The 25,815-nt window shown below is 34.2% G+C and overlaps 1 protein-coding gene across 2 annotated transcripts in view; it reads left to right on the forward strand.

Moving 5' to 3' along the window:
* The window catches only part of FOXN2 (forkhead box N2), a 54,073-nt gene extending 31,980 nt beyond the window's left edge, over positions 1–22,093 (forward strand). For both annotated transcript variants that reach the window (XM_029937320.1, XM_029937321.1), the window contains exons 3-6: positions 7,790–7,914; positions 10,333–10,397; positions 17,432–17,500; positions 20,003–22,093. In XM_029937320.1, the coding sequence (XP_029793180.1) occupies positions 7,790–7,914; positions 10,333–10,397; positions 17,432–17,500; positions 20,003–20,526 (783 nt within the window). In that variant the 3' untranslated portion in view covers positions 20,527–22,093. The remainder of the gene's footprint in view (positions 1–7,789; positions 7,915–10,332; positions 10,398–17,431; positions 17,501–20,002) is intronic.
* The last annotated feature ends 3,722 nt before the right edge of the window (positions 22,094–25,815 follow it).

The following is a 25,815-nucleotide window of genomic DNA, read 5'->3' on the forward strand; positions in this document are numbered from 1 at the left end:
TTGGATCTGTGATTTATTATTGGATATTGTCATTATCAGATCTGTCATTTATTAAATTTAGAAAGTTTTGCTCATTATCTCTAACTATTTCTTGTGGCTCACTTCCCACTTCTGGGACTCCAAGTAAAAATATATTAGACCATTTGCTCTTTCTCACCTCTTGGTTACTTTGCCCCAGTTTTTACTCTTTTCTTTCTTTGTTTCAGTTTGGATAATTTCCTTTTTATAGGTTTAGTCTTCCCTCTGTTGTGCCATTCTGTCAATAAGCCAGATAAAGGACTTCTGCATTTTTCATTTCTAGCATTTCTATTTGCCTTTTTATTTTTTTTTTAATTTTTTTAATGTTTCTTTACTTTTGAGACAGAGAAAGAGAGAGAGAGAGAATGGGGGAGGGGCAGAGAGAGAGAGAGAGGGAAACAGAATCTGAAGCAGGCTCTAGGCTCTCAGCTGTCAGCACTGAGCCTGATTTAGGCTCAAACTCATAACTGTGAGATGACCTCAGCCAAAGTCTGATGCTTAACTGACTGAGTCACCCAGGGACCCCCTTCTGTTTGCCTTTTTAAAAGTAGTCTCCCTCTTGGAGCACCTGGGTGGCTTAGTCAGTTAAGCGGCTGACTTGATTTTGTGAATTTGAACCCTGGTTGGGCTGTGTGCTGATACTGCAGAGCCTGCTTGGGTTGGGATTCATTCTCTCTCTCTCTCTCTCTCTCTCTCTCTCTCCCCCCCCTCCCTCTTTCCCTCTTTCTCTCTCTGCCCCGGTGCTGCTTGCATTCTCTCTCTCAAAAATAAATAGCATTTTAAAAATAACAATAAAAGTCTCCATCTTTCTGCTAAAGTTTCCCACTAGATCTGTAAACATATAGATTATAGAAATGGTGTTTGTCTGATAATTTCAATATCTCATCTATCTCTGCATTTGGTTTTGTTGAGTGTTTTATCTCCGTTTCTGTGTATGTTTCCTAATTTTGGATTAAATGTCAAACATTTATAAAAGAATGGTAGAGCCTGAGGCAAATAATATTTCTATCTAGAAATAGACATACCTCTACTTTTGTCTGATTGTTAGTGTGAAACAGGTATTGGTCAGTCTTTGTAATAATTGGACTGGGTTTGGGTTTTGTGGTTATCATAGTTACCTTAAGAATACCACAGGCTTCAAATTCATATAGAAATGAGCTGCTAATACTTTGTTCTTAGTGTAAGTCCTGGAGTGTTGGATAATTTTTCTTAGCATTTTTGCTCTACCTTCATCTTTCAGCTTGTGATACATTTGGGGGCAGGTGGGGAGTTAGATATTTCTCTCTGTGCTCTTCCCCCTCCCATAGCAATTGCTTGTTTCTTGTATGAGGCTCTTGGGGTGGGACATGAGTTTCTTGATTCTTCTGCTCTAGTTTTAATATTAAGCAGGCTCTGTATGCCTGTGTCTCAAAAATAGGACTTTCCTTGCCTCCTCTGGGAGTTGACAGCCTTTCCCATCTACTGAGAGTAGAGTCTAGAGCTGCTCTCATCAGTAGCTGGTTATCTACATGTGACGGGTGGTTGGCATATTGGACAGTACAGATATATGATATTTCTGTTACTTTAGAACGTTCTATTGGATAGCACTGTTCCAGAGCTCAGGTCAATTTCCTGCTCATTCCTATCATGGTAGATAAACTCTGCCTATAGTATCCGTGAGAGGCCCTGGGTACAGTTGAGTGACCATTTCCTTTCTCATTGGAAGCATATCTCTGCTTTGTATCATCTGCGCATGAGCAGATTACCTGCCCATTACCTAATGACACATGGCCATTGCCTAGTGTCAGTAGAGTGTGAGGATAGCTGTGTTTTTATTTCTCTCCCAGTAGGAGCCATCTTTTGCCTGGGACTGGGGTGAGAAGGGTATGAAATACTTCTTGAATCAGTGTTTTAAAATAACTGTTTCTCTTGTAATCTGCAGAAGGCAAATGAGTTAAACTTACTTCCAATAAATGTTGAAATTGAATTTGGCAAACTTGACAGCACATTTCTGATGAATAGCTCTTATCTATAGATGATAATCTCAAAAAAAAAGTCAGGATGGCAAGGTCTGGGTCAACTACAAAGTGGAAATGATACTAAACTAGCTGGATAGCTGCTGATTAGATTTCCCTCCCTGTCATCCGTCCATAGTTACTGCTCTCAATAGAGAGGTCTAGAAATCTTGGCTTGGTATTTATCTGCCTAAGTATTTTAAAGTTATAAAAGTTAGGTGTGATATTTTTTTATTTGCTTTGGTTTGTGTTTCATGTTTTAAATATTTAAATATCTAGGTCTTATATCTACTTTCCTAAATTTTTATAAAGCTGAATTAAAATACTGTAACTGTGGAATTTTATCTGGGAAACATGAAATTAGAAATTTTGCCTGGTTTAGTACAATTTTAGTCTGTAGATTTGCATAGTGATGACTCTCTACAGTAGCTGAATTCCAGGAAAAGAGTCATGCCAGCCACTATCAAAGTTCATACTATAAACTATAAACAAGAGTTATGAATGCCCTTTTTAATTAGTTAATTCTTTTTAATTCAGTTTTTTTAAAAAGCATAGTAAAGGTAGTTGAGGGGAGACTATTCAAATATGCAGGGCAAGTACATAAAACATTTCAGCAATAGTGAACATTGCCTTTTCTCCCAAACCCTTCGTTACAACTAACATTTAGATATTTTTGGGGCGCCTGGGTGGCTCAGTCGGTTAAGCGTCCGGCTTCGGCTCAGGTCAGATCTCACAGTTCGTGGGTTCGAGCCCCGCGTCGGGCTCTGTGCTGACAGCTAGCTCAGAGCCTGGAGCCTGTTTCGGGTTCTGTGTCTCCCTGTCTCTCTCACCCCTGCTCACACTGTTTCTCTCTCTCAAGAATAAATAAAAAGCATTAAAAAAAAAGAAAAGAAAAGAAAAGAAAAATCCCATTTAGATATTTTTAAAGTTTATTTCTTAGTATATTCCTTATTTCTTCACCACCTTCAGTGCTTCTCTACAAATGCCTTAGAGTTCCACAGTGCAAATAGTAAATGAGAGAATGCACATTTCCTGTTTCCATTGCACAGAAGATTTATTTTGTTATAGGCAAATTTAGTTCAAAATAAGGATAACATCTGAAACTCTTTATTGTTTGTATTCTGTCTTCTAAGCACAGTAATAAAAGAGCAAGGTTTTAAAGTAAGAGTTAGTTTAAAATAAATTCTTCTTTGCTGAAGATCCTAAAACATAGTGTTAGCAAATACATAGTTTTATCTCTTGTTACTGATAGTTTGTGAACAGACCCACTGGAAGGAAATGCTGCCATGGTAACATAAACCAGATTGTTATTTGGAGACCTTACTCAAGATACTTAACTGCCCTGAACTGCAGGTTTTCTAATTTACTATTTCAAGTAAACAGCAATTCTACAATATCCAAAACAATTGATAATTCTCACAATTGAATTTGAAAAGTAGACTATTGAACAAAAAAACAGTTTCTAGAGTGTAATCTCAGAAATACCAAGATAGAACATGGCTAACATCCTTAACATAATTTTCTTAGTCAATATATGAAAAATAACCCAGACATATAATTTCTATATGAAACTGAAGTGGGTTGGGGCAAAGGATGTTGTGGGGTGTTAATGTTTTAAAGTTTTATTTCCCTATCATTGAAACACATTTATCATTTGGGCCAAGTGACTGAAAATATATTTAATTTAAGAAATTTAATCACTTAATCCAAAAATACATATGTAAAATTTGACTTTCCTTGAAAAACAAATCAAAATTTCAAATACTTAATATATACATATAGTTCATGTGTTTTTGCTGCCAAAGGCCAGGAATGTTATGGCCTAATCGTATGGTATGTTTCTTTCTATGATATGACACCCATGGTTTTTCTTTTCCTATACATTTAGGTTGCTAGGATGTTGAAAACTGCCTTATAGTCATAGCATAGTTTTTCTAAGACAAGAATTTCCTTCTAAATTTAGTTTATTCCTTGTCCTTTAATACCTTTAATATCCTACTTAGAACTAACTGATTTTTGTTCTGATTGTTTATTTTTTTTTTAACTCCATCTTAGAGGTCAAGGAGTAGGAATATACTGTTACTAAACCATATAATATCTTACTTTATGCCAGTTTCAGAATAACCCCCCAAAATAAGTATTCACTTATTTTCCAGCTCTGTGTCACTCACATATAAATTACCTTATTTGAATCTCCTCACAACTCAGTAAAGTGGCCTGGTTTTTTATTTTATGAGTAAAATATGAGTAAGAAGACTGACTTTTAGAGATTAAATGTTTTGTCCAATATCACATAGCCAATCAATAAGCAATGATTAGGATCTTAGTTTTTATACCTGTGGAACAGTGTTCTTATTATTATGCCATTTTGCTATAATAATTATGACATGATGTTCAGAAGATAAGAGAGCCTCAGCAATAGAATAATATTATTTTGATAAAGAGTTTGGGATGTGGAGATACTCTGGAATTCATCATGTAAGATTTTCAGCAGTCATAACAGCTTACATCATATCGGATTTTGTAAAAACTAAAAGGAGCCAGGGAAATAGAACACACATAAACTTTAATGTTGTCCAAGTAACTGTTCATTTCATTGTAAAGTGTAATTCAAATTTTAAGCGGCTTTTGAAATAGAAAAGATGTAATATAAAAACAAAAATTAAGTTTAAAACTCAATAATCTGACTTCTAAGGAAGTTTTGTACCTCACATGGTGGGAGAAGGGAAGGTTCTACCATATGGTTGATTTTCAACATTTGTAGAGGAAAAAAGATCTTCAAAAATATTTGTTAAAATTTAATGCCAGTATCTAGTAGAATAGAAACAGATAAGCAAAACTTGCATGCTATTAAACTGAGTAAAGAGGAGCAGTTTTTAAAACTACAAAGAAAGGGGTACCTCGGTGGCTTAGTTGGTTAAGCATCTGACTTTGGCTCTGGTCATGATCTAATGGTCCGTGAGTTCAAGCCCTGTGCTGGGCTCTGTGCTGACAGCGCAGAGCCTAGAGCCTGCTTTGGATTCTGTGTCTCCCTCTCTCTCTGCCCCTCCCCTGCTCATGTTCTGTCTGTCTCTCTCTCAAAAAAAATAAACATTTTTTTAAATTTATAAAAACTACAAAGAAAATGAACATATATCAATAGCAGTAGCCAATGTTTAATGAGTGCTTTTTGTCTGGTAGTGTTCTAAGCACTTTATGTGAATTAACTCTTACAATACAGTAATTCTTGAAGTACTATTTTTATATAGTTATATTTTGAGCATACTAATACACAGAGAACATAGACGTTTTACTGAAGATTACACAGCTCTTAAGTGACCAGAACTCAAGGAGGCAAAATTGCTCCCAGGCTTATACTTTTAACCACTGTACAAGTAGTATTTAGCTCTGGGGAAGTGGAATGAGGTTGAATTTGGATCTTCTTGCATAGCTATGGAGTTCTGTGTATACGCTGTGTGTGGTTGTGGCACATGTGTAAGAATATACTTGTCATCCAGCTTCTGTTCAGGATGTGCAGTTAGGGATGTTCATCTAAGGAAATAGGAAAGGATAGGGGCGCCTGGGTGTTCAATTTTGGCTCATGTCGTCATCTCACAGTTTGTGGGTTCGAGCCCTGCGTCGGGCTCTATGCTGATAGCACGGAGTTTGCTTATTCTGTGTTTCCCTCTCTCTCTGCCCCTCCTCTGCTTGTGCTTTGTCTCTCTAAAAAATAAAATAAAAAATAAACATTAAAAAAAAAGGTAGTGAAAGTTTATCCTGAAGGAAGATTTAGCAGGTGATTTCAAGCTCCTAAAGTCCTTCGATTATTTCCTTTGACTACCTCAACTAGGATGTGTAGTATATTGATGGTTTTTTAGAATACTCTCTTGATTTGTTAGTTCCATTATTTTCTTAATTTTTAGTTATCAATTTATCAATTTTATTTTCATATATTATATTAATATATTAATCCCCCTTCCCCCAGATATGATAAAAGCTTATTTCAGATATTTCAATTTATTTTGAAAGGGAGAGTGCACATGAGCAGGGGAGGGACAGAGAGGGAGAGAAAGAATCCTAAGTGGGGTCCGTGCCATAAGCACAGAGCCCAGTGCAGGGCTCCACCTCATAAAACATGAGATCATGAGCTGAGCTGAAATCAAGAGCCAGACACTTCATTGACTGAACCACCCAGGTGCTCCTAAAATTGTGATCTTTAAAAGGAAATTTCTTCATGGCCTAATTAATGTTTTTACTTTTTTCCATTAATATTTGGAAAGTGTATTCTATAAAAATTCACAAATTACATCAGTTTTTCTCATAGGTGTTCACAGAACACAAGAGTCCTCAAATATTACCTTAGAGAAGGAGGTTCTGTGTCAGATAACTTCAGGAAACCATATAAAACAGGTTAATAATAGGAATATTTAGATCCCTTACCCTGCTAGTATGTAGTGTGACCGTCTAAGAAGGAGAGAAGTAAAATGTGCAGCATTTTTCAAACCTATTTGAAGGAATTATCCCTTGGCCTGGCCTTTTCCCTGCATGTTAGATAATATTAGTGAGGTTTTTCAGGTTATCAGGTCCACCTACCTTCCTATAAGCTGGTGCTTCACATTGTGCAAACCATGGATCACACAAGCCCTTTCAGTCAGCTCCCATTTGAAATTTAGCAGGTACTATTGTTTATGGTTTCTTCAGTTTCTAGCAATCATACAAATTCCATAATTTTTAGATTCTATTGATTATTTCAATGGAATCTGGGTTTGTATGCTCATTGCCATATTATCTAAAAGTCCCTCAGATGTTGTAACTTAATCCTCTTGAGGGAAGAGCTTCTTTCCTCTTCATTATCTTTTAGAGGAGTCTTTTCCATACCTCAGTTGTTGATTTGTCACTCTGAGGTTTTTGCTGTGCTTTTCATTAAGTCATTTGCATTTTAAATTTAAATATTACTTTTTTTTTTATGTTTGTTGATTTTTGAGAAAGAGAAAGAGACACAGTGCGAGTAAGGGAGGAGCAGAGAAAGAGGGATATACAGTATCCCGGCTCCAGGCTCCAGGCTCCAGGCTCTGAGCTGTCCACGCAGAGCTCAGTGTGGGGCTGGAACTCAGAAACCGTGAGATCATGACCTGAACTGAAGTCTGACACTTAACTTACTGAGCCACCCAGGCACCCCTAAATTTTACTTTAAATAGGAACTTAAACATTGCTGTTAATACTATTAAAAATAAGGATTATTTTGTGATGTTTCATCGGATATCATACTGCTTATTACTTTTGGGGAAATGAAGCTGCATAGAAAGCTTAATTTTTCCTTTTCTTTCTGGTTTTTCTATAATGGTTTCCATTTGTTACATCTTAGTGTGTGGAAAACCACACTACATAGTTCTCCAAGCTGTTCACTGTACATCTTGGGGTTGTACCATTCTCACAGATTATGAAGTGATTGGCATGTCCTGTGATTCTCTGTGCCAGGCATTTTGCAGAAACCCTTATGCATAATTTAATCCACAACAGTCCCATGAGGTAGTTAGTGTTATCATCCCTACCTTCCAAATGAAGGGATAGTGACCTGGAGAGATAGGAGTTGTTTAACTTTCCTATGGTAAAGTAGCAGGTCAATGGCAGAGCTAGAGATCTGCCTCCAGGGCTTTCAATCACACAATGCATTTATAGCAAGCTTACTATATTGTACTTACCGCATTGTACTCAAAAGGTACTACTGTAGGGTTTTTTCTCCCCACACATATAGGTCTTAAAGTTCAGGTAAATAATTGTTGTGTATTTTATTTTAGGTTAATGGAAAAGGTTCCTTATGGTGTGTTGATCCAGAATATAAACCCAACCTAATGCAGGCACTGAAGAAGCAACCTTTTTCCTCAGCATTAACATTCTACACCCCTCCTGCATCTCCACAAAGGTAAGGATCTTCCACATAAGTGTCAATGGTGACTTATAAGGTCTCGTTGTATGAGATGGAAAAACTTAACAAAGTTGTAAGGTTTTCTGTGTTGTTGTTTTTTATCATATAGAGAGTAATTTATGGATAAGACACTAACCTATACACATTTTCAATTATATCTAACTTACTACTAGGAAATAGGGTATTTGATAGGTAAGAACATAAATTCTGGAAAATACACTCTCTACTGGGTATGTAAATAAAGTTAAGACTTCAGGTACAAAAGGTTTAAATTATTTTAATTGTCTGTAATACTAATGCAAACTAAAGAACATGACAAAAGTATATGTAAACTTTCTAAAGTAAGATGATTAACGGTTTGTCATTGTAACATTTTTATATGTATATTTCTTTTTCTTTTTTGTTTGGTTTTCTTTCATAGCACATTTAATATTTTGAAAATTATGTTCAGAGTCTCAAATTTTAAAATGTCTGACAAGTAAAATAATGCTTTTGATTTTTTTCATTCATTTTGTTTCTGCTGGTAAATATAATTGTAATGTATTTCCTTGGATTTTGTTGTCAAACTCAGTGACTCCTATTGATCTTATAGCTTTTCCATTTAAGTTAAAGCTGAAAATGATACCTCAAATCTGATTTTGTTTCCTTTTCGTAAAGAATCTGGGTTTTTTAAAAAATTCTGTTATGTACATTTGAACTGAAAATGCCAGATTTCATTGAGATACTTTTGAGGGTAGTCTTACAATGGTTAATTTGTTTTTTGGAAAGTTTTTAAAGCTCTTTTATAAAATACAAAATGGAAAATTTCAAACATATGCAAAAGGAGGGAGAAATCTATAATAAACTCTCAGCTGCAATAACTAATCAATATTTAATGTAATGTTTAATTTCTAAAATACAGTAAAAAATTAGTACAGCTAAAGTTGAAATCAGTAATATATTTATATACTTATTGAGATTTTAAGCTTATTTACTATACTAGTAGATTAGAAGGATCATTGTTGCAAGAACTATTGAGTGGTTTGTCTGTATGAAATGTAACCTAGAGATCATCAGAGTTTATAGCCTTGTTTGGAACATGCTATCTTCTTTATTAATGTTGATACTTGTTTGGGACTTAGTATCTTTTATTTATGGGTTAATGTTGATGCTTATGAGGTATACTAGTTAAAAATATTAATTTAGAAATTAATGGTAAGTTCTGCTTTTGGTCATTTATGATGCTTTTTTAAATTAAAGATTAAATGAGAATATTGACACTCCAGACCATCAAATATGCACTTTATTGTGCCTTTGATATGTTGCATTTTCATGTTTATATTTTTAGCTTCATCATGTGTTTAGATATTACATAAAAATGATTTTGTGGCTTAAAACAAGTACATAAATGACAGCATAAAGATTATAATTTTTTACTTTAAAATGTTACCTTAATATTTTTAGAAACATTTTCTCTTTTTCATTGTTGGCAAAATGATTGTTCCATCTGAAATGCCTTTGTGTAACTCTTTAATGTCATAATTGGTGCTTCAAGGAAGAGAATAAAATATAGTATATGTAAAACTGTGAGTAGAAAATAGACACATAATTTAGTTAGCAAAATAGATATTTTTTTTGAGAGAGAGAGAGAGTGAGAGCAGTGGAGAGGGGCAGAAGGAGAGAGAGAGAAGCAGGCCCCATGTAGGGCCTAGGGCTCAGTCTCACAATAGTGAGATCTTGACCTGAGCTGAAATCAAGAGTCAGGCACTTAACCAACTGAGCCACTCAGGCGCTCCAGCAAAACAGATTTTTTATGCTATCACAGAAATATTGTGTCCCCAAATGTTTTAAGTTTTGGAATTAAAAAAGCCAAAACTGCTGGTATTTTTATGAATATAGCAAGTTTAATTATATATTGATATTTATTAATAGTATCAGGAACTTACCTGTTTTGCAGCATTACCACACAGTGTCTTTACACATTAATTTTGATAAGTGCTTTCATTTCTGTGGTAACACCTATATATAACACCAACATCTATGTATATATAACATCATCAAACTTAAGCATCCAATGCAAAAATTAAATAGTAACTATTATGTATTGTCTATTGGTACAGGCATTTTAAGTGCATTATTATTATTATTATTTAATCATCACAGTAACCCTATGTGGGAGGTTTAATTATTCCTATTTTACAGATGAAGAAACTAAGAAATTAATTATTTTGCCTAAGAACGTCCAAATAGTTGTGATTTAATCTTGGATCTAATGCTCTTTCTGCCTTGGCAGACTTCCTAAACTGAATAGTATTAGCAAAGAAAACAAGGTAAAAATAGTTTGTTTTTTATTGTATAAATTGGTTGTATTTGTGACTAAGTTCTATAAAGAGTAAAATAAAGACTTTTATAAGCATATTTGTCTTTATTTTTTAGTGGCTCTTTATCACCTCACTTCTTAAGCTCCGTACTCAAGCAGAACCAGGTGCGAACCCTCAAAGGTATGTATAAGAACATTATTTTAAATCATAAAAACTCAGGTCAAAAATCAGGATTTTTTTTGTTTAATTTTTTTCTAATCATAAAAGTATTGTGTGCTTGTTGTTAAAGATTTGGAAAATAAAAACACTTATAAAGAAGAAATGAAAACTTACTCTTTTTTTTATTGTCAACATTTAGTTTTAATTACTTTGGTTCTTTTTTCAAGTCTGTCTTAGACTGTAAAAGAGGTTGGCAAACTATGGCCTTTGGGCCTTATCTGACCCACCACCTATTTTTGTATAACCTGTGAGTTTATATTTGTAAATAGTTGAAAAATAATAAAAATAATATTTCAGGGCATACGAAAATTTGCTACAAGAGTACAGTTAAGTAGTTGCAGCAGAGATCTCTGTATTGTATCCTTGGTTTTTCCTCTTTGCTGGCAAAACCTAAATTACTTACTTACTGACCCTTTACAGAAAAAGTTTGCCAGCCCCTGGATTAGAATATAGTTCAGAATATTTCTTTTTTATGTTAAGTGGAAAGAACTTTAAGAAGGTAACAAGTTAAGTTTCAGAATTTTGTAGATGACTTTTTAAAAGTATATCAAAATTCTGAATTAGTAATTTTTTCCCCTACTCATATTTAATATTATTAATTAGTGATATATTAATATAAGTTTTGCCAGCGTTGTTGCTTTGGGGCCTAGAGACATTTCTATGACACTTAAAAACAGAAACCCTCAGACCAAAAGCCCTTCTGTGTATCAGACACATTTTGGCTCATTGAAACTACACTAAATGAAGCCTAGGAAGCAGTGTGATGATGGTCTGTAAAATAAGGAACAAAAAGAGTATGAAAAAGCTCAGGAGAACTCGCAAGGAAGTTAAGCATTTGCTTCAAATAACATTCTGCTTCAGATAATGTTCTGGCTTAACCTAAGAGAAGTATCCATTTTATCATTCCTTGCATGGGCAAGCGTGCTTTCTCTTTCAGGTAGGCATTGCCAAAACTGCATCTTTTCATTATCTCAGTAAGCTCTGACTTTAGTCTTTCAAGGTCAGTTCATATGCAGATTTTGAGACCATTTTCTTTGTGCATTCTGGGTTTATTTAGAACCTCTTCTTGCTCTTATGCCATATCATCCTAATTCTGTTTCTTCCTTTGGGGAGCAGACACTTCCACAACTTCCTCTTGCTAGTTTTAGTCACAGTTTTTCATAACTGGAGCATAGGCACTTCTCCTTCATCTAATGTCTTGTACATATGGCTCATCATCTCTCCAGTGCTGCTAACAGCTTACTTCCCTCCATTTCTATACCGGTGAGTCTTAGGCCTGGTAATTATTAACTTGGTGCTAAGAGTGCTTGGTGTTCTAGGTTGAAACAAATGCAGGCCTGTCCTGGAACAGAATATACAATTCTTATGAGTTTTAAGAGGAAATGTAAGACCAAACAAAAACTTGAGAAAAATTTTTATTTAAGTCAGGTTGCTTTAGGGTAGATTGATAGACTGATGAGGAGATTTGCTTTTTTTTCTCTCTTGATAGTATTTCTAGGGAAAAGTTTGAAAAAACACAACATTTAATTAAATGGACTAAACATTCAACTGTTTATTCTGTAAGTAATCGTTGAATTCCCACAGTGCCAAGCAATGTATGGACGCTTTAGATATGCAGAGATTAAAGAGACCCAGACCTTGCTCTCAAAAACCATACAGTTTAATTGAAGAGGGTGGACAAGAATTACGCAGAGTACACTGTGAAAAAAGGAAGTGAATGGCAAATTAAGCTTAGAGGTAGGTTAGGAAAGGCCTCTTAGAGAACAAAGTGTGGTGCTTTAGCCAGACCTGAAAAGTTGGGTGAATACTTGACCTAGTCAGAGGGTATCTGCAGGGAACCACAGGCTAATGAGTATGTGTGAAGCCTAGGAGTATAAAAGATTGGGTAGCCTTGGTCCAGTAGCTGTAGATGTGATCATTTAGCATGGGCAAAGCAAATGAAGAAGTTTAAGCAAGCATTGGCCAAATCAAGGAGAACTTATTTAGCATAAGGAGTTTGAACTCCTTCCTATAATTATAACATTAGTTAGCACTGAGTTTCTTACTATGATGCTTGAATGTATCATCTCATTTAATCCTTACCACTCTTTGAGGTATTGTTACCTCCTTTTACAAATACAGAAACTGAAGTTTGGACAGATTAAGTAACTTTCTCAAGGCCATGCAACTAGTAAATGGCATACAAGGAACTCAGAAACTCTGCTTTCAGAACCTGCACTCCTACCATTATGTGATGCAACTGCTGAAGGGCTTTAAAGAACAAGGCAACATTGTCAGTTTTGTGTTTTGTAAAGGTTACTTTGGTGTCATTGAGTATTAGAATCCAATATTATATTCACTTATCACTTCATGGAATCATTTTTACTAATCATAATAGTGTAGTTACTTTTATACATAAGAGCAATAGGAGAACTTATTTAGGCACAGGGCTTCGATAAACAGTCACTGTCATCCAAAGTAGGTGTAGCAGTTCGTTTAAACTATCTCTTGCTCACCTTTCAATGACTAATTTTATGTGCAAATATTTATGTTTACAGGGTTGTATAATGGGGGCAAGAGGCATAGGAGTCTCATATTGAGATGGCAAAACAAAACCTTTTTTTGTTAATATTTTGGTTTGGTGTAGGTTTGGAATAAATTCATCTACGTAAATATTGAACACACTTATGTGCTAGGTACCAAAGATACGTTAGTGAACAAAGACAACAAAAATGGAACTCACATTCTAGTTAGTAAATTTTAGTGTTTCTACTTAAGCACTAGTATACTATAAGCAAATAAAAACTTTAGGCAGTTCATGATGATGTTAGGGGCTAAGTGCAAATTTAAGGTTGCAAATTAGCATAATTTGTATCTTAATGGAAATGAAAGTAAACCAGTGGTCCAAGCAACTTAAAGTCTCAGCAATTTATCAAAATTGCTCTCCTCTATTAAAGAATCATAAGAAGCAGCTTCTCTGGATGTTCTATAAGTGTGTATATTAGCTTTGTAGAGGCAGTAAGTCCTTAAAATTATTACTGAGCTTGTAAATATTTAAATTCTGCCTCTGTGGTTCTCATAGCATTCCTTAAGCCAATGTATTGAGATTCAGATAACAGAAATGTGTTAGTTTGTGTTATAACCCTCACTTTGGGGCATGTGGGTGGCTCAGTCAGTTAAGTGTCCAACTCTTGGTTTTAACTCAGGTCACGATCTCCCGGTTCGTGAGTTCGAGCCCCATGTTGGCTCTGTGCTCACAGCGTGGAGCCTGCTTAGGATTCTGTTTCTCTCTCTCTCTCTCTCAAAAACCCTCAGTTTCACATAGCTGAACCTAGTGTCTTTTAATTTTTTTCTAAAGATTGTTCATAATATCTCAGCATCAAACCCAATGAAATACAAGTCAGGACATACAAATTAACAGTTATGATGGAAATTTATTTGAGTTGGTATTAAATCAGTAGCAGGTTTTGAACTCCAGTCAGAACTATGAAGGAAAAAAGAGAAATAATAATATGACTTAGAACTAAGTTTTTTTTTTCATCACTAGTTGGATGTCTCTCATGACTCTAATGACAAATGACTTTCAACTAGAAGTGAATTATTTGCTTAATCTAAATAGTGTTGGAAAATATATACAAAAGACTTTATAAGAGCACCAAATTTTTATTCTTCATGACCTGGACATGTTAGGTAACTTACTAATAGTATGTTTTTTAAAAACACATAGCTACCTTTTAAATAGTGTAAAGTATTGTCAGTGAAAAAATAACATTGTGAAGTGTTTTTATTTGTGACAGTAAACAAGTAAGTCTTCAGTTTAATTTTAATAGCAAAACAGATTGAGTACTCTAAAATAAAATTGTTTGTAAAGTCTGCACACAGAGTTTTTGTTGTTTTTGTTCCAAGACTGTACCTTGGACAAATCATTGGTAATCAGGTATTTTTGATTACTGAGTGTTTTGGGTCATTTCTCCTGCAGTTAGACTTTTTCCAGAGTTGATTGGCAAGCCACTAGGGAAAGCACACTTACAAATGTTCTAAACCAAACAAATCAGATACAGATAAAATCTGTTTGGAAGGAAGATATTGGTTTCATAAAGTTAATTTCATGTGGAAGAGTTCAAATTAATTTAGCTGTAATCTATACAGGAAATAAATGTGTTTAAGGAACGCTTTTTCTGTCCTGCTGTACAGAAATAGTACCTAATTTTGTTATCATTTTTAAATCTTTGAAAACTAAGAAAAGAAGTGGTGTTCATGCAATTTTCTTATGTTATCAGGATAAGCCTCATCAATTTTCTTTATTTTATGTATTATATTTCAGAATTCTAATGGAAGCTTACTATGGGAGGTTAAGCTAGAGGCGCACTAATGTTTTTTGATAAGATTTTACAGGTACTTCATTTATAAGATTATAAATGTCCTGAAATTGTTTCCTCATCATAATGTATTTCAGTGTTAGATTCTCTCTTATCACCAGCCTCCTGACCCCTCTTTTTAATACAGTTGGAAACGAGGTAGACCCATTTTTAGTAAAAGAAAACTTATTTCATGGAGCAGGAATCTCTCTATAGGGTTTTTGCATAGTGCCATTTGAGATGTGCCCTCCACAAGGACACCTGGCTGAGACAGTGAGTGGGGTCTGAAATTCAGCCCACACTCCAGTCTTCAAGCTGCGCGCCTTCATACACGGAGGCAGTCACCAGGAGGCAGGGTTGCTTTTTTCCAGTTCACACAGAGATACAATATGGGCTAGAGTCTGCACTTTTTTTTTCTTCAGAGACATGTTAGAATACTGAGCTCCATCAAATTACAGTCAGGTCTCATTCTAAAAGACCAGAACTAGAGAGATCTTTGTTTTGCTAGTGTTTTGGCTGTGATATGGGAATTACTGATTAAAAAATTTTTTTACTTACTCTTCTTTCTGTCTTGAAATACTTTTCCTTCAGATATCTATAGGGCTTCTTTTCCTCATCTGCCGGAGATCTTTGCTCAACTGTTGCCTCTTGTTGAGGCCTTCACTAACCTCTGTATTTAAAATTGCAACCACCTTTCTCAACACTCTCTATCTCCCTTTCCTCTTAATTTTTCTTCGTAGTGTTTATCACCTTGTGACATACTGTGCTTTAATTATTCCTTTGTGTTCTGAGAGGTTAGGGGTTTTCTGGTTTTGTTTTTTTGCTGTATTCCCACAACCTGGAACGATGTCTGGCTTATAACAGGACACTCAATTTATTGGGTAGCAGAATAGAGAATTTCCAGTATATTCTATAAATTTCTGCAGAACTTCCTACTCTAGCCATGGATACTTAATAAGTATTAAGGACTGATGATAGGGTACAAATTGAAGGCCTGGGTTCTAGAAGTAGACTATTGAGGTTCAGGTCCCTTCTCTATCATTCCTAGAGACCCCTCTGTGTCTTTTTTTTTTTTTTTCCATTTTTAAGATGGGAATATACCAAGAGTGCCCACATTATGAAGTTGTGAGGATGAGATGAGTTACTAATACTTGGAATATGTTAAGCCCATTGATAATGTTAGTTAGTAATTTGGTGATAATAGCTTAATCTAAGGGAAAGAGGGCAAAGAGATATACTTTATTATTTACACGTTTATCAAGGACCTACTATTGTTCCAGTCATTGTAGAACATAGAGGATAAGATGGGGTTTCTACCTTAAGCTGGCAGGCAGTCTGTGGAGGCATTCATATAGAGACTTGTGTTTCACGAGATCACAGATCATTTAAGGAGAAAGAGCTACGGTATTGTGTGCTCCCTTGGAACAACCATCTTCTGATTTACTTAAGTCTGTTTGGTAAAGTCCATAACAATAACCTTTTCTCCCTTCACAGAGTTTATAGACAGGTTGGGGAGAAGAAAAGTCAATACCCTTATGGCCTTATTATCTAGAGTAACTTTATAATTAGATATTACAAATAAAATAGAAAACTTTGGGGCAGCAAACATTTTCTGGCTTTGAGATAGAAATGGGAAGTTTCAAATCCAAATATTATTTTAAACATCCATTATAATCTAAAATTTCTAAATATTTTCTAACTTTTCCTTCATGTTTAGATTGTACCATTTCACTTTTATTTAATTACAATTATTCAGAATAATAGATCACCAAGATGGAGAGGAACTTTCAGTAGAAAAGTAGATAAGAGGGCCTAACTTTATCTAGAGTAGACCTGCTGATTTTCTCAGCCTTTTAAAGCTGATTTTTCTTATAGAACATCCATAATTATGTTTGCCTTCTTATGTATTATATAAATCTATAGTACTTGTAGGCTCATATGTAATTATGATTTAAAACATTACTAATACTTTTGTGCCAGCAATAATTAATCATTTAGCATTTGTAGATTCACATGATCTAGACTGACCAAGTACATATACTTTTAACTCCTGTAACTAGCATGTAATTAATGCAATACTTTATAACTGCATGTATACATAGGTAAGGATATTTTTTAAATGCTAACATGTCTTCATGTACATTTTTAATTACAGTTGACCTTTGAACAATGTGGGGGTTAGAGGTCCTCTGCCTCCTTTTCCTACGCAGGTTAAAATCCATGTATAACTTGATTCCCTAAAAACTTAACTACTAATAGTCTACTGTTGACTGAAAGCCTTACTGATAACATAAATAGTCGATGAACACCTATTTTGTATGTTATATGAATTATATACTGTACTTTTATAGTAAAGTAAGGTAGAGAAAAGAAAATGTTATTAAGAAAATTATAAGGAATTTTATGATCTCTAGTATCTTAGTTTTCCTTTATTCAGTTCTGTTCACAGAACCATTTATAATTTTAAGTGAACAAAAACAGATTACAGAATAATATGTGTGTCATTTTGTTTTGTGTGTGTGTGTGTGTGTGTGTGTGTGTGTGTATTTAAGCAAAAGAATATATACCACATCTGAATTTTGGCTACCTTTGCAAATCCTTAAAATAGCCTCTCTTTTATAAAAAAACATTAATATTGTTACTGTTTTCCTTTTTCAGAATCTGATATAGATGCTGCCACCGCAATGATGCTTTTAAATACTTCTATAGAACAAGGAATTTTAGAATGTAAGCAATCCTATTTTTCTTCTTAAAATACATTTTTATGAGTGCTTTTTCAAATGTAATTTAGAGTGCAAAATATTTAAATGTTATATGCAAAATTGTTTTCTTCCAACTAAATTGTGTTTTCATCTGAATTGTTTTCAGCAATAGTGAGCAATATGTGAGTAATTATGAGATTGAGTTTAATACTGTGATCTTTTTACATGGACCAAGAAACAAATCAATAGCATGTATAAAAATTAAGCATGAGGATTTAAAAGTAAAAACAAAAACCGTAAATAAGAAAATACAGGAAGTATATTTATAACCTAAAAATAGGAAAACTCTTGAGATACAAGTACAAAATCCATAATAGAAAACATGGGTAAATTTAATTAAACATCAAAATTTTGGAGTCCTGACAAAAAAGATACCTGTAGGAGAAGTCACACAAGCAAAATATTGAGAGAACATTTTTTTACTATGTATATAGCAAAAGATTAATGTTGAGTAGATCTGCCGGAAAGGATTCTATGAGTAAGAAATAAGAAAAAAGCTCAACAGAAAAGCCAAGAAAATAATGAATTAGGCAGGTGTCTGAGAAGGAAATAAAGTAGATAATACACATTTGAAAAGATATGCAGCTTGTCTAGAAGTCAGGAAAATGCAAAATGCAACAATATTGATACACTACTTTCTTGTCCATGAGATTATGAAAAATTAAAATGATTGATAATAACAGGTGTTAATTGTGGGAACTGGATGTCGTCATACACTGTAGGATGTAAATTAGTACAACCATTTTGGAGGATGGTTTGAAAATACCAATTACAGATTTCAATCAAAACCACAGTGAGATCTCATACCAGAAAGTCTAGTATCAGAAAGATAAGAAATAACAAGTATTGAAGAGAATGTAGAGAAAATGGAACCTACTATTGGTGGTTCATGCGGCCACTATGGAAAACAGTATGGTGGTTCCTCAAAAAACCTAAAAATAGAGGCACCTGGGAGGCTCAGTTGGTTGAGTGCCCCACTCTTGATTTTAGCTCAGGTTATGATCACACAGTTCCTGAGACTGAGCCCCACATCGGACTCTGCTGACAGTACAGAACCTGCTTTGGATTTTCTTACTCCTTCCCTCTCTTTCAATATAAATAAAAAACATTTTAAAAATTAAAAAAAAAAAAACTAAAAATAGAAGTACCTTACTATCCAGTAATTCCACTTCTGGGTATTTACCCAAAGAAAACAAAACTGCTAATTCAAAAAGATATGTGCATACCTGTGTTTATTGTAGCATTACTTACATAGCCAAAATAAGGAAGCAGCTTGTGTCCATTGATACAGAATGGACAAAGACGTGGTAGATATACACAGTGGAATGTTACCCATAAAAAAAAATGAAATCTTGCCATTCTTGACAACTGAAAGGGACCTAGAAGGCTTTATGCTAAGTGAAATAAGCCAGGCAGAAATACAGATTCCATATGATTCCATTTACATGTTGTGGAATCTAAAATATAAACAAATGAACAAACAAAAAACAGAAACAGATTTATAAATACAGAGAACAAACTCGTGGTTGCCAGAGGGAAGGAGGGTGGGGGGGGATGGATAAAATAAGTGGAGGGAATTAAGAAGTTTCAAATTTGCAGTCATAAAATAAATAAATCACAGGGGAACAGCATAGGGGATATAGTCAATAATATTGTAATAACTTTCTACGGTGACTATGAACTTATAGTGAGCATTATGTATAGAATTGTCAAATCACCACATTGTACTCCTAAAACTAATACAATTTTGTGTGTCAACTATAATACTTCAATTTTAAAAAATACCAATAGTAATCTGAAATGTGTGTGTTTTTTACGAAACACTTCTGTTTCTTGGTATCCTAGAAAAATATTTGCATATGTGTAAGAGAAAACATGAGAAGGATTTTCACTGCAGTTCTTCATAGTAGTGAAAAATTGGGAAAACCTAAATATCAGTAAGGAAATGATCAAATAGTGATACATTCTTATTGAGGTATTTTGTACAGGCAGCTCAAAATAATTATATTTTTGATGGAAAGGTCAAGACATTTCATTAAGTGATTTCAAATTAGGGGCACCTGGGTGGCTCAGTTGGTTAAGCATCTGACTTCGGCTCAGGTGCCATGATCTCGTGGTTCGTGAGTTCAGCCCCACATTGAGCTCTGTGCCTGGAGCCTGCTTCAGAATCTGTTTCCCTCTGTCTCTTTGCTCCCCACCCCACTTATGCTCTGTCTCTCTGTCTCTCTCTTAAAAATAAATAAACATTAAAAAGAGTTTTTTAAGTTTAAAAAAATAAAATAAGATGTTTCAAATTAATACCTGCAGGATGATATGATCTGCATAAAAAAAGAAACAAGCAAACAAAAAGTTATAAAACATTACTGACTTAAAGCACTTACTACTCAGGAATGATACAGTAGTTTAAATGGCCTGTTCTTGCAATCAAATCCATCTGACCGATCAATGGATGTTTTCTTTACACCAGGTGAGAAGCCTCTTCCTCTTAAAACAGCAATGCAAAAAAAGAGGAGTTATGGCAATGCATTCAGTCATCCCAGTACTATGCGACTGCAAGAGAGTGATTCTTTGGCCACAAGTATTGATCCAAAAGAAGACCACAATTACAGTGCGAGTAGCATGGCAGCACAGCGCTGCGCATCCAGGTCTAGTGTGTCTTCTCTGTCCTCTGTGGATGAGGCCTATGAATTTATCCCAAAGAGTAGCCATGTGGGAAGTGATGGCAGTGAAGGATTCCACAGTGAAGAAGATACAGATGTTGATTATGAAGATGATCCTCTTGGAGACAGCGGCTATGCTTCACAGGCTTGTGCCAATACCTCTGAAAAAGGGCAGCCAGGCAAAAAGATGCGTAAACAGTTATGTCAAGAAATTGATGAGGAGCTCAAAGAGGCAGCTGGATCTCTGCTCCACCTTGCTGGAATTCGTACCTGTCTGGGTTCCCTAATAAGTACTGCAAAGACACAAAATCAAAAGCAGCGAAGAAAATAGAAATACTTATTAGTGTGAAATTATTTTAAAGTGTGGCAATACTCTTCTACTTAATTCTCTATAAGGGATATCAAAGCCATAATGGACTTCTTTTGTTTGAGGGTGGGGGAGGGGTGCTAATTGTTTATTTCAAAATGTTTGTTTTAATATCTATTAAATAATTGCTGTTAGGAACATGCCCAATCATAGATATGATGCCAAGTCCTAAGTGCATAATTTTTGTGGTAAGTGTCTATAAGATTTGGAAATTTTTATGTAAGAAAATCCACAGCCTCTGTCTTAAAACTTGTAGGAAGAATCTTTTATTCTGTTAATATGTTAAAGTGTAAGAATTGGCAACTCTGTAACTTTCTTTCATTTTCTTTTCCGATCTGTAATTAACTATAGTTGCTGATCCAGCTAAAATTTTTGCTGATGTTTTTCTCATGTACTTCTCTCTGGACACATGCAATCCAGTAGAATGAGATTTGGACTTTTTATTTTGTCTTAATTTTTGTTTTTAATTACTTTTTGTTGAAGCGTGGACAAAGTTGAGTATAAATTGGAAATAGTCCTAGATGTCTAGGAAGTTCCTTTGGGTTACATAGGCTGAAAGTACAGCAAAGAGTTCTGAGATTTAGAAAAGGCAATTTTATGGTATAATTTCATCTAAGAACACTCCAATTCCTATTACAATGTTATCTTTGATTTCTTTTTTTTACTTCTCAAGTATTGCATCACATTTATTTGGGCCTTTTGTTCCCAAAGTGCTTTGTAACCATTGTTTGAATTTTAGCCACTATCTATATTTGTTGAGTAAAAACAATCCAATGAGAGGATATAGCCATAAAGTGTGTTATGGAGTTAATGCCCATTTTGACACACTTTTTGCAATAAGAGAATCTTTCATTTGCTTATTAAATGGACTGCATTCTGAGAATTTTGTAGTAGGAATGGGGTGTAATCTAATATAAACATTTTGAATAGTTGCTACTTACGTCATCATGAATAAAGGTAGATCCTGTAGGAAAAAAACTTCTCTCCAAGGTTAGTATGAATTAAATTTGTATGTATTTCTAATTGAAACTGAAAGGATTTAACAAAACTATAGAGACAACATAGTTTCAGGGGTTTTAAAACTCATAAAAAATTGATCTTTTACAGTACATCTTTTGAAGGAGACTGTATAAAGCATACTGTGTGCCATTTATTCCATGCTGAAAGATTTTATACTGCTGTTCCAAATGTGCATTGACTAAGGCATTTTAAGTATTTGATCAGATCTGCTTCTACAAGACATTTTTTTCATATCATTTTTATAGTTTAACTATGTATTACTTAGAACACAAGATACTAATAAAACTAAACTTTATTATATATATATATTTTTTACAGTGGTGGAAGCAACTTTCCAAAAGTTCAGTCTATCTCATGGTACATACATTCTGTTTTATAACAATGACCTTGTTTTCATTTTTCTGATAATTTCATATACATGTACATACACACATACATACATACACAAGTAGGCTCAGGATTTGGGTTACTTTCAGCTATTTCTATGACTAAAACATTTTCTTGGATTTTATGTGTGTGTGTGTTTTTTTAAGAGGCAAATATTTTTATTTTACCTTGTAAATTTTATTTGGGCAAAACTGTCAAATGAGAAGCCTAAAGAAAACATCTTTTTCAGTTGGCAAGACTTTAAGCCAGGGATAACAACATTAGTATTATCTGTCCTGTTTCCATGTTAATTATAATTGAACCTGGGTAGCCACATTAATAGAATTGGTGCTGTTGAAATACAGTAATTTTTAAATTTGATAACAAAAAGTAGTCCTTACATAGGCAAGATGAAGTATTTGCAGTTTTTGTTCTTCATATGTGTCACATCTACTACAGGTTACCAACTTTTACTGTAGGCAGTGATATAACACAAAAAATGGCTTTTACCACAGTCTAGTACACAGATTATCAAAATTATTCTGACAGTATCTTGAAGCTGTTGACCGCGGCTCTCTGCATAGACTTTAGTAACAGTGTTTCAGTGATCTGGTTCCATTTTATTGTGTTATACGGAGATTCTGGTTCCTGTCCATTCATAATTACTCTTCATAAGCAGAGGAAAATGATCTAAGGAGGGAGAGAGTCGTTCCCACTTGAAGAGAGATCTTCAGAATTATTTTGGCCTAATATAAATAATTCCTTAAACTTGATTTTCTCTCCCTCTTCATGTACTCTTCCTGCAAATTTAAAATTTAATACACCATAACTAGCAAGGACATTAACCACTTTTGTACTAGAAACGAACAGAAAGAAGTCACACAATATTTTATACTTAATTCTTAAACAGAATTGAGTGCATCACTCTCCATTTGCTGGTTTACCAAGACAGTTATTTTAAAGGGGAAGCACCTTTTTAATTATGATTCTCCCATTATTTCATAGGTATTATGACCCCATTCCTCAGGTGTGTTGAGATAAGAACATGACTAATGACCACCCAATTAAGGATGTATTATATTTCTAATAATATATTCATAAGAAATTTTACTGTAATAGCAAAAATTTGGCAAAAATTTGGCAATCTTGAAGAGGTTATATATGTTTCAGCATATTTTAAGACTGTGATTTAAGCTAATAATTTGCCTTATATCGATATAAATTGTTATAACAAATTTCCACTTTTAATAGATTTCTAGTAAAAGTTTTGACTAAGCACAATTAATCTTCATCTTTCACATCCCAAATAGAATCAGTGTTTCTTGAATATAGATTTTTGAAATTTATTTGTGCAATATATTACTAAATTCATTAATATTTTATTTTACCTTTCAGATTCAGAGAAAGAAAACATTACTTGTATTCATGGAAAGAATTATTGGTGGATCGCCTCATTTTTCCACCTTTGAGCCTTTCCTTTCCTACCTATAGCCAGCATGACTTCTCTTAACTTAGATTCCGTTGTGTATAAGAAGATTTAGAATAAATATTTCCTTTTGCTACTTTCTGAGGCATTATGTAAAGGGTTCATAGTAGGTGGTCAGTTAAATATATGTTAGCACGAATCAAAGCTAGAGAAAGTGTTAAGGAGGGAATGTGTGTGTCTTTGTAGACCAGGAGGCCTTTCCCAGCAATTTAAGCAACAGGTGTGAATACTTCACAAAGCTGTAAAGACTTTTGTCTTAAATACTACAGTAAGTGAACAACCTTTTGTGAAGACCATAGCATTTAATTAAGAAACCTTGAGGCTTTCTGGTTTACATATACTTTGTAGTATTTGTTGTTAGTTCAAAATGTGTAAGCTTTGATTTAAACAAAGTTTACTTCCGTGTTAATGATGTACTCAAAATATTTATTGAAAGACAGAGTATTATAATGTTATACCTGCCATTTTTTCTTAAAGCACATTTTTTTTTGCATCTAACTGCCAGTGCCATTGTCAGAATTTTTTTTTAAATTGTTGTACATTTCTTATTAAACTAAGTGCTTAATTTTAAAGTATTATGTTGCCATCATATAGTGTATAAAAATGTATAATTGCCAATTCAGTGTAACTATTATTTATTTTTAAATGAAAGTGTAAGAATGCTTTCTGATTCAAGAAATTTGAGTTATTGAACTGATTTCCTTATCCTCTTTTCTAATGTAGCATAAAAATTGCCCTCAGTTTGCGTTATAACTGCCAGTAGATGACCAGTCACCAATGAGCCACTTCTCAGTTGCCAGTCTTTGCTCATATTAAAAGCAACTTAACAGATATTTAGTTTTCGTATCTAATCTCTGATTATTAAAATGTTTATAAAGTTTATTTTTACCAAAGAGATGCAATTCATTATGATAAAGTATTGCAGAATAAACCTTGTTTTATAACATTTTTGTGCTTTCTCTGTTCTTTTGGGGTGGGTAGTGTGGATGTAAGTAAGTGGCATATTCTTCTGCATACACACACCCTTTCCATTTTGGTGTTACAAAGTTAAAGTCATACAAATGAAAAAATTTAAATTTCAGAATTTTTAAAAGTCTTTTTTTTTTTTTTAAGTATTGTTTTTCCTAGTGTTACAGGCCATCTTAATCATTTTGAAAGCTAAATAGTGTTAATTAAATTATTCCCTCCCTGGGGTGCCTGGGGTGCTCAGTCAGTTTAGGTTAAGCACCCAACACTTGATTTCAGCTCGGGTCATGATCTCATGGTTTGTGAGATAGAGCCCTTAACCCAGAGCCTGCTTGGGACTCTCTCTGCCCCTCTTCCACTCTGGCACATACACTCTCTCAAAAATAAACAAACTTAAAAATTATTCACTTCCTGAAAAAAATTCACTTCTTTTTCTATACATATGCATATATATGAGATAATTTGAAATAATAGGGAAACTTGAGTAGAATATGAAATTACTAAGATTATTTCTAAATACAGTCATAGTGTTATGGGGTGCCTGAGTGGCTCAGTCAGTTAAGCAGCTGACATCGGCTCAGATCATGATCTCACAGTTGGTGAGATCAAGAACTGCAGCAGGCTTCCTGCTGTCTGCTGTCTGTCTCCCTTACTCTAAATAAAACATTAAATAAATAAAAATAAATACAGTATTTAACTTCCAACAATACCCAGTAATATCATGTGTTTAAAAATTGGGGCATCCATTATGAAATGAAGCAATCTACAACCAACATCTTAATTTTAATCACCCTACTTCCCACTTCCCTTTGAAGTTCTGCACTGGCGATTTTTATTTATTTGTTCATTTGTTTATTTTTGTCCTTGCAAGGACTCTTAAAATTTTAATTTAATTTAATTTTTAAATTTACATCCAAGGTAGCATATAGTGCAACAATGATTTCGGAGTAGATTCCCATTTAGCGCATCCCCCCTTCCATGATCTCTCCGGTAACCCTCTGTTTGTTCTCCATGTTTAAGAGTCTCCTGTTTTTGTCCCCCTCCCTGTTTTTATATTATTTTTGCTTCCCTTTCCTTATAGTTCATCTGTTTTGTATCTTAAGTTCCTCATAGGAATAAAGTCATAAGATATTTGTCTTTCTCTAATTTTGCTTAGCATAATACTCTCTAGTTCCACCCACATGGTTAAAAATGGCAAGATTTCATTCTTTTTGGTTGCCAAGTGATACTCCATTGTGTGTGTGTGTATAAAGATGTATATATATCCATTCATCCACCAATGGACATTTGGGCTATTTCCGTACTTTGGCTATTGTTGATAGTGCTGCTATAAACATTGGGGTGCATGTGTCCCTTCAGGAGAGCATACCTATATCCCTTGGATAAATACCTAGTAGTGCAATTGCTGCATCAAA

This window comes from Suricata suricatta, chromosome 4, assembly GCF_006229205.1.
Source record: "Suricata suricatta isolate VVHF042 chromosome 4, meerkat_22Aug2017_6uvM2_HiC, whole genome shotgun sequence".
NCBI classification, from domain to species: Eukaryota; Metazoa; Chordata; class Mammalia; order Carnivora; family Herpestidae; genus Suricata; species Suricata suricatta.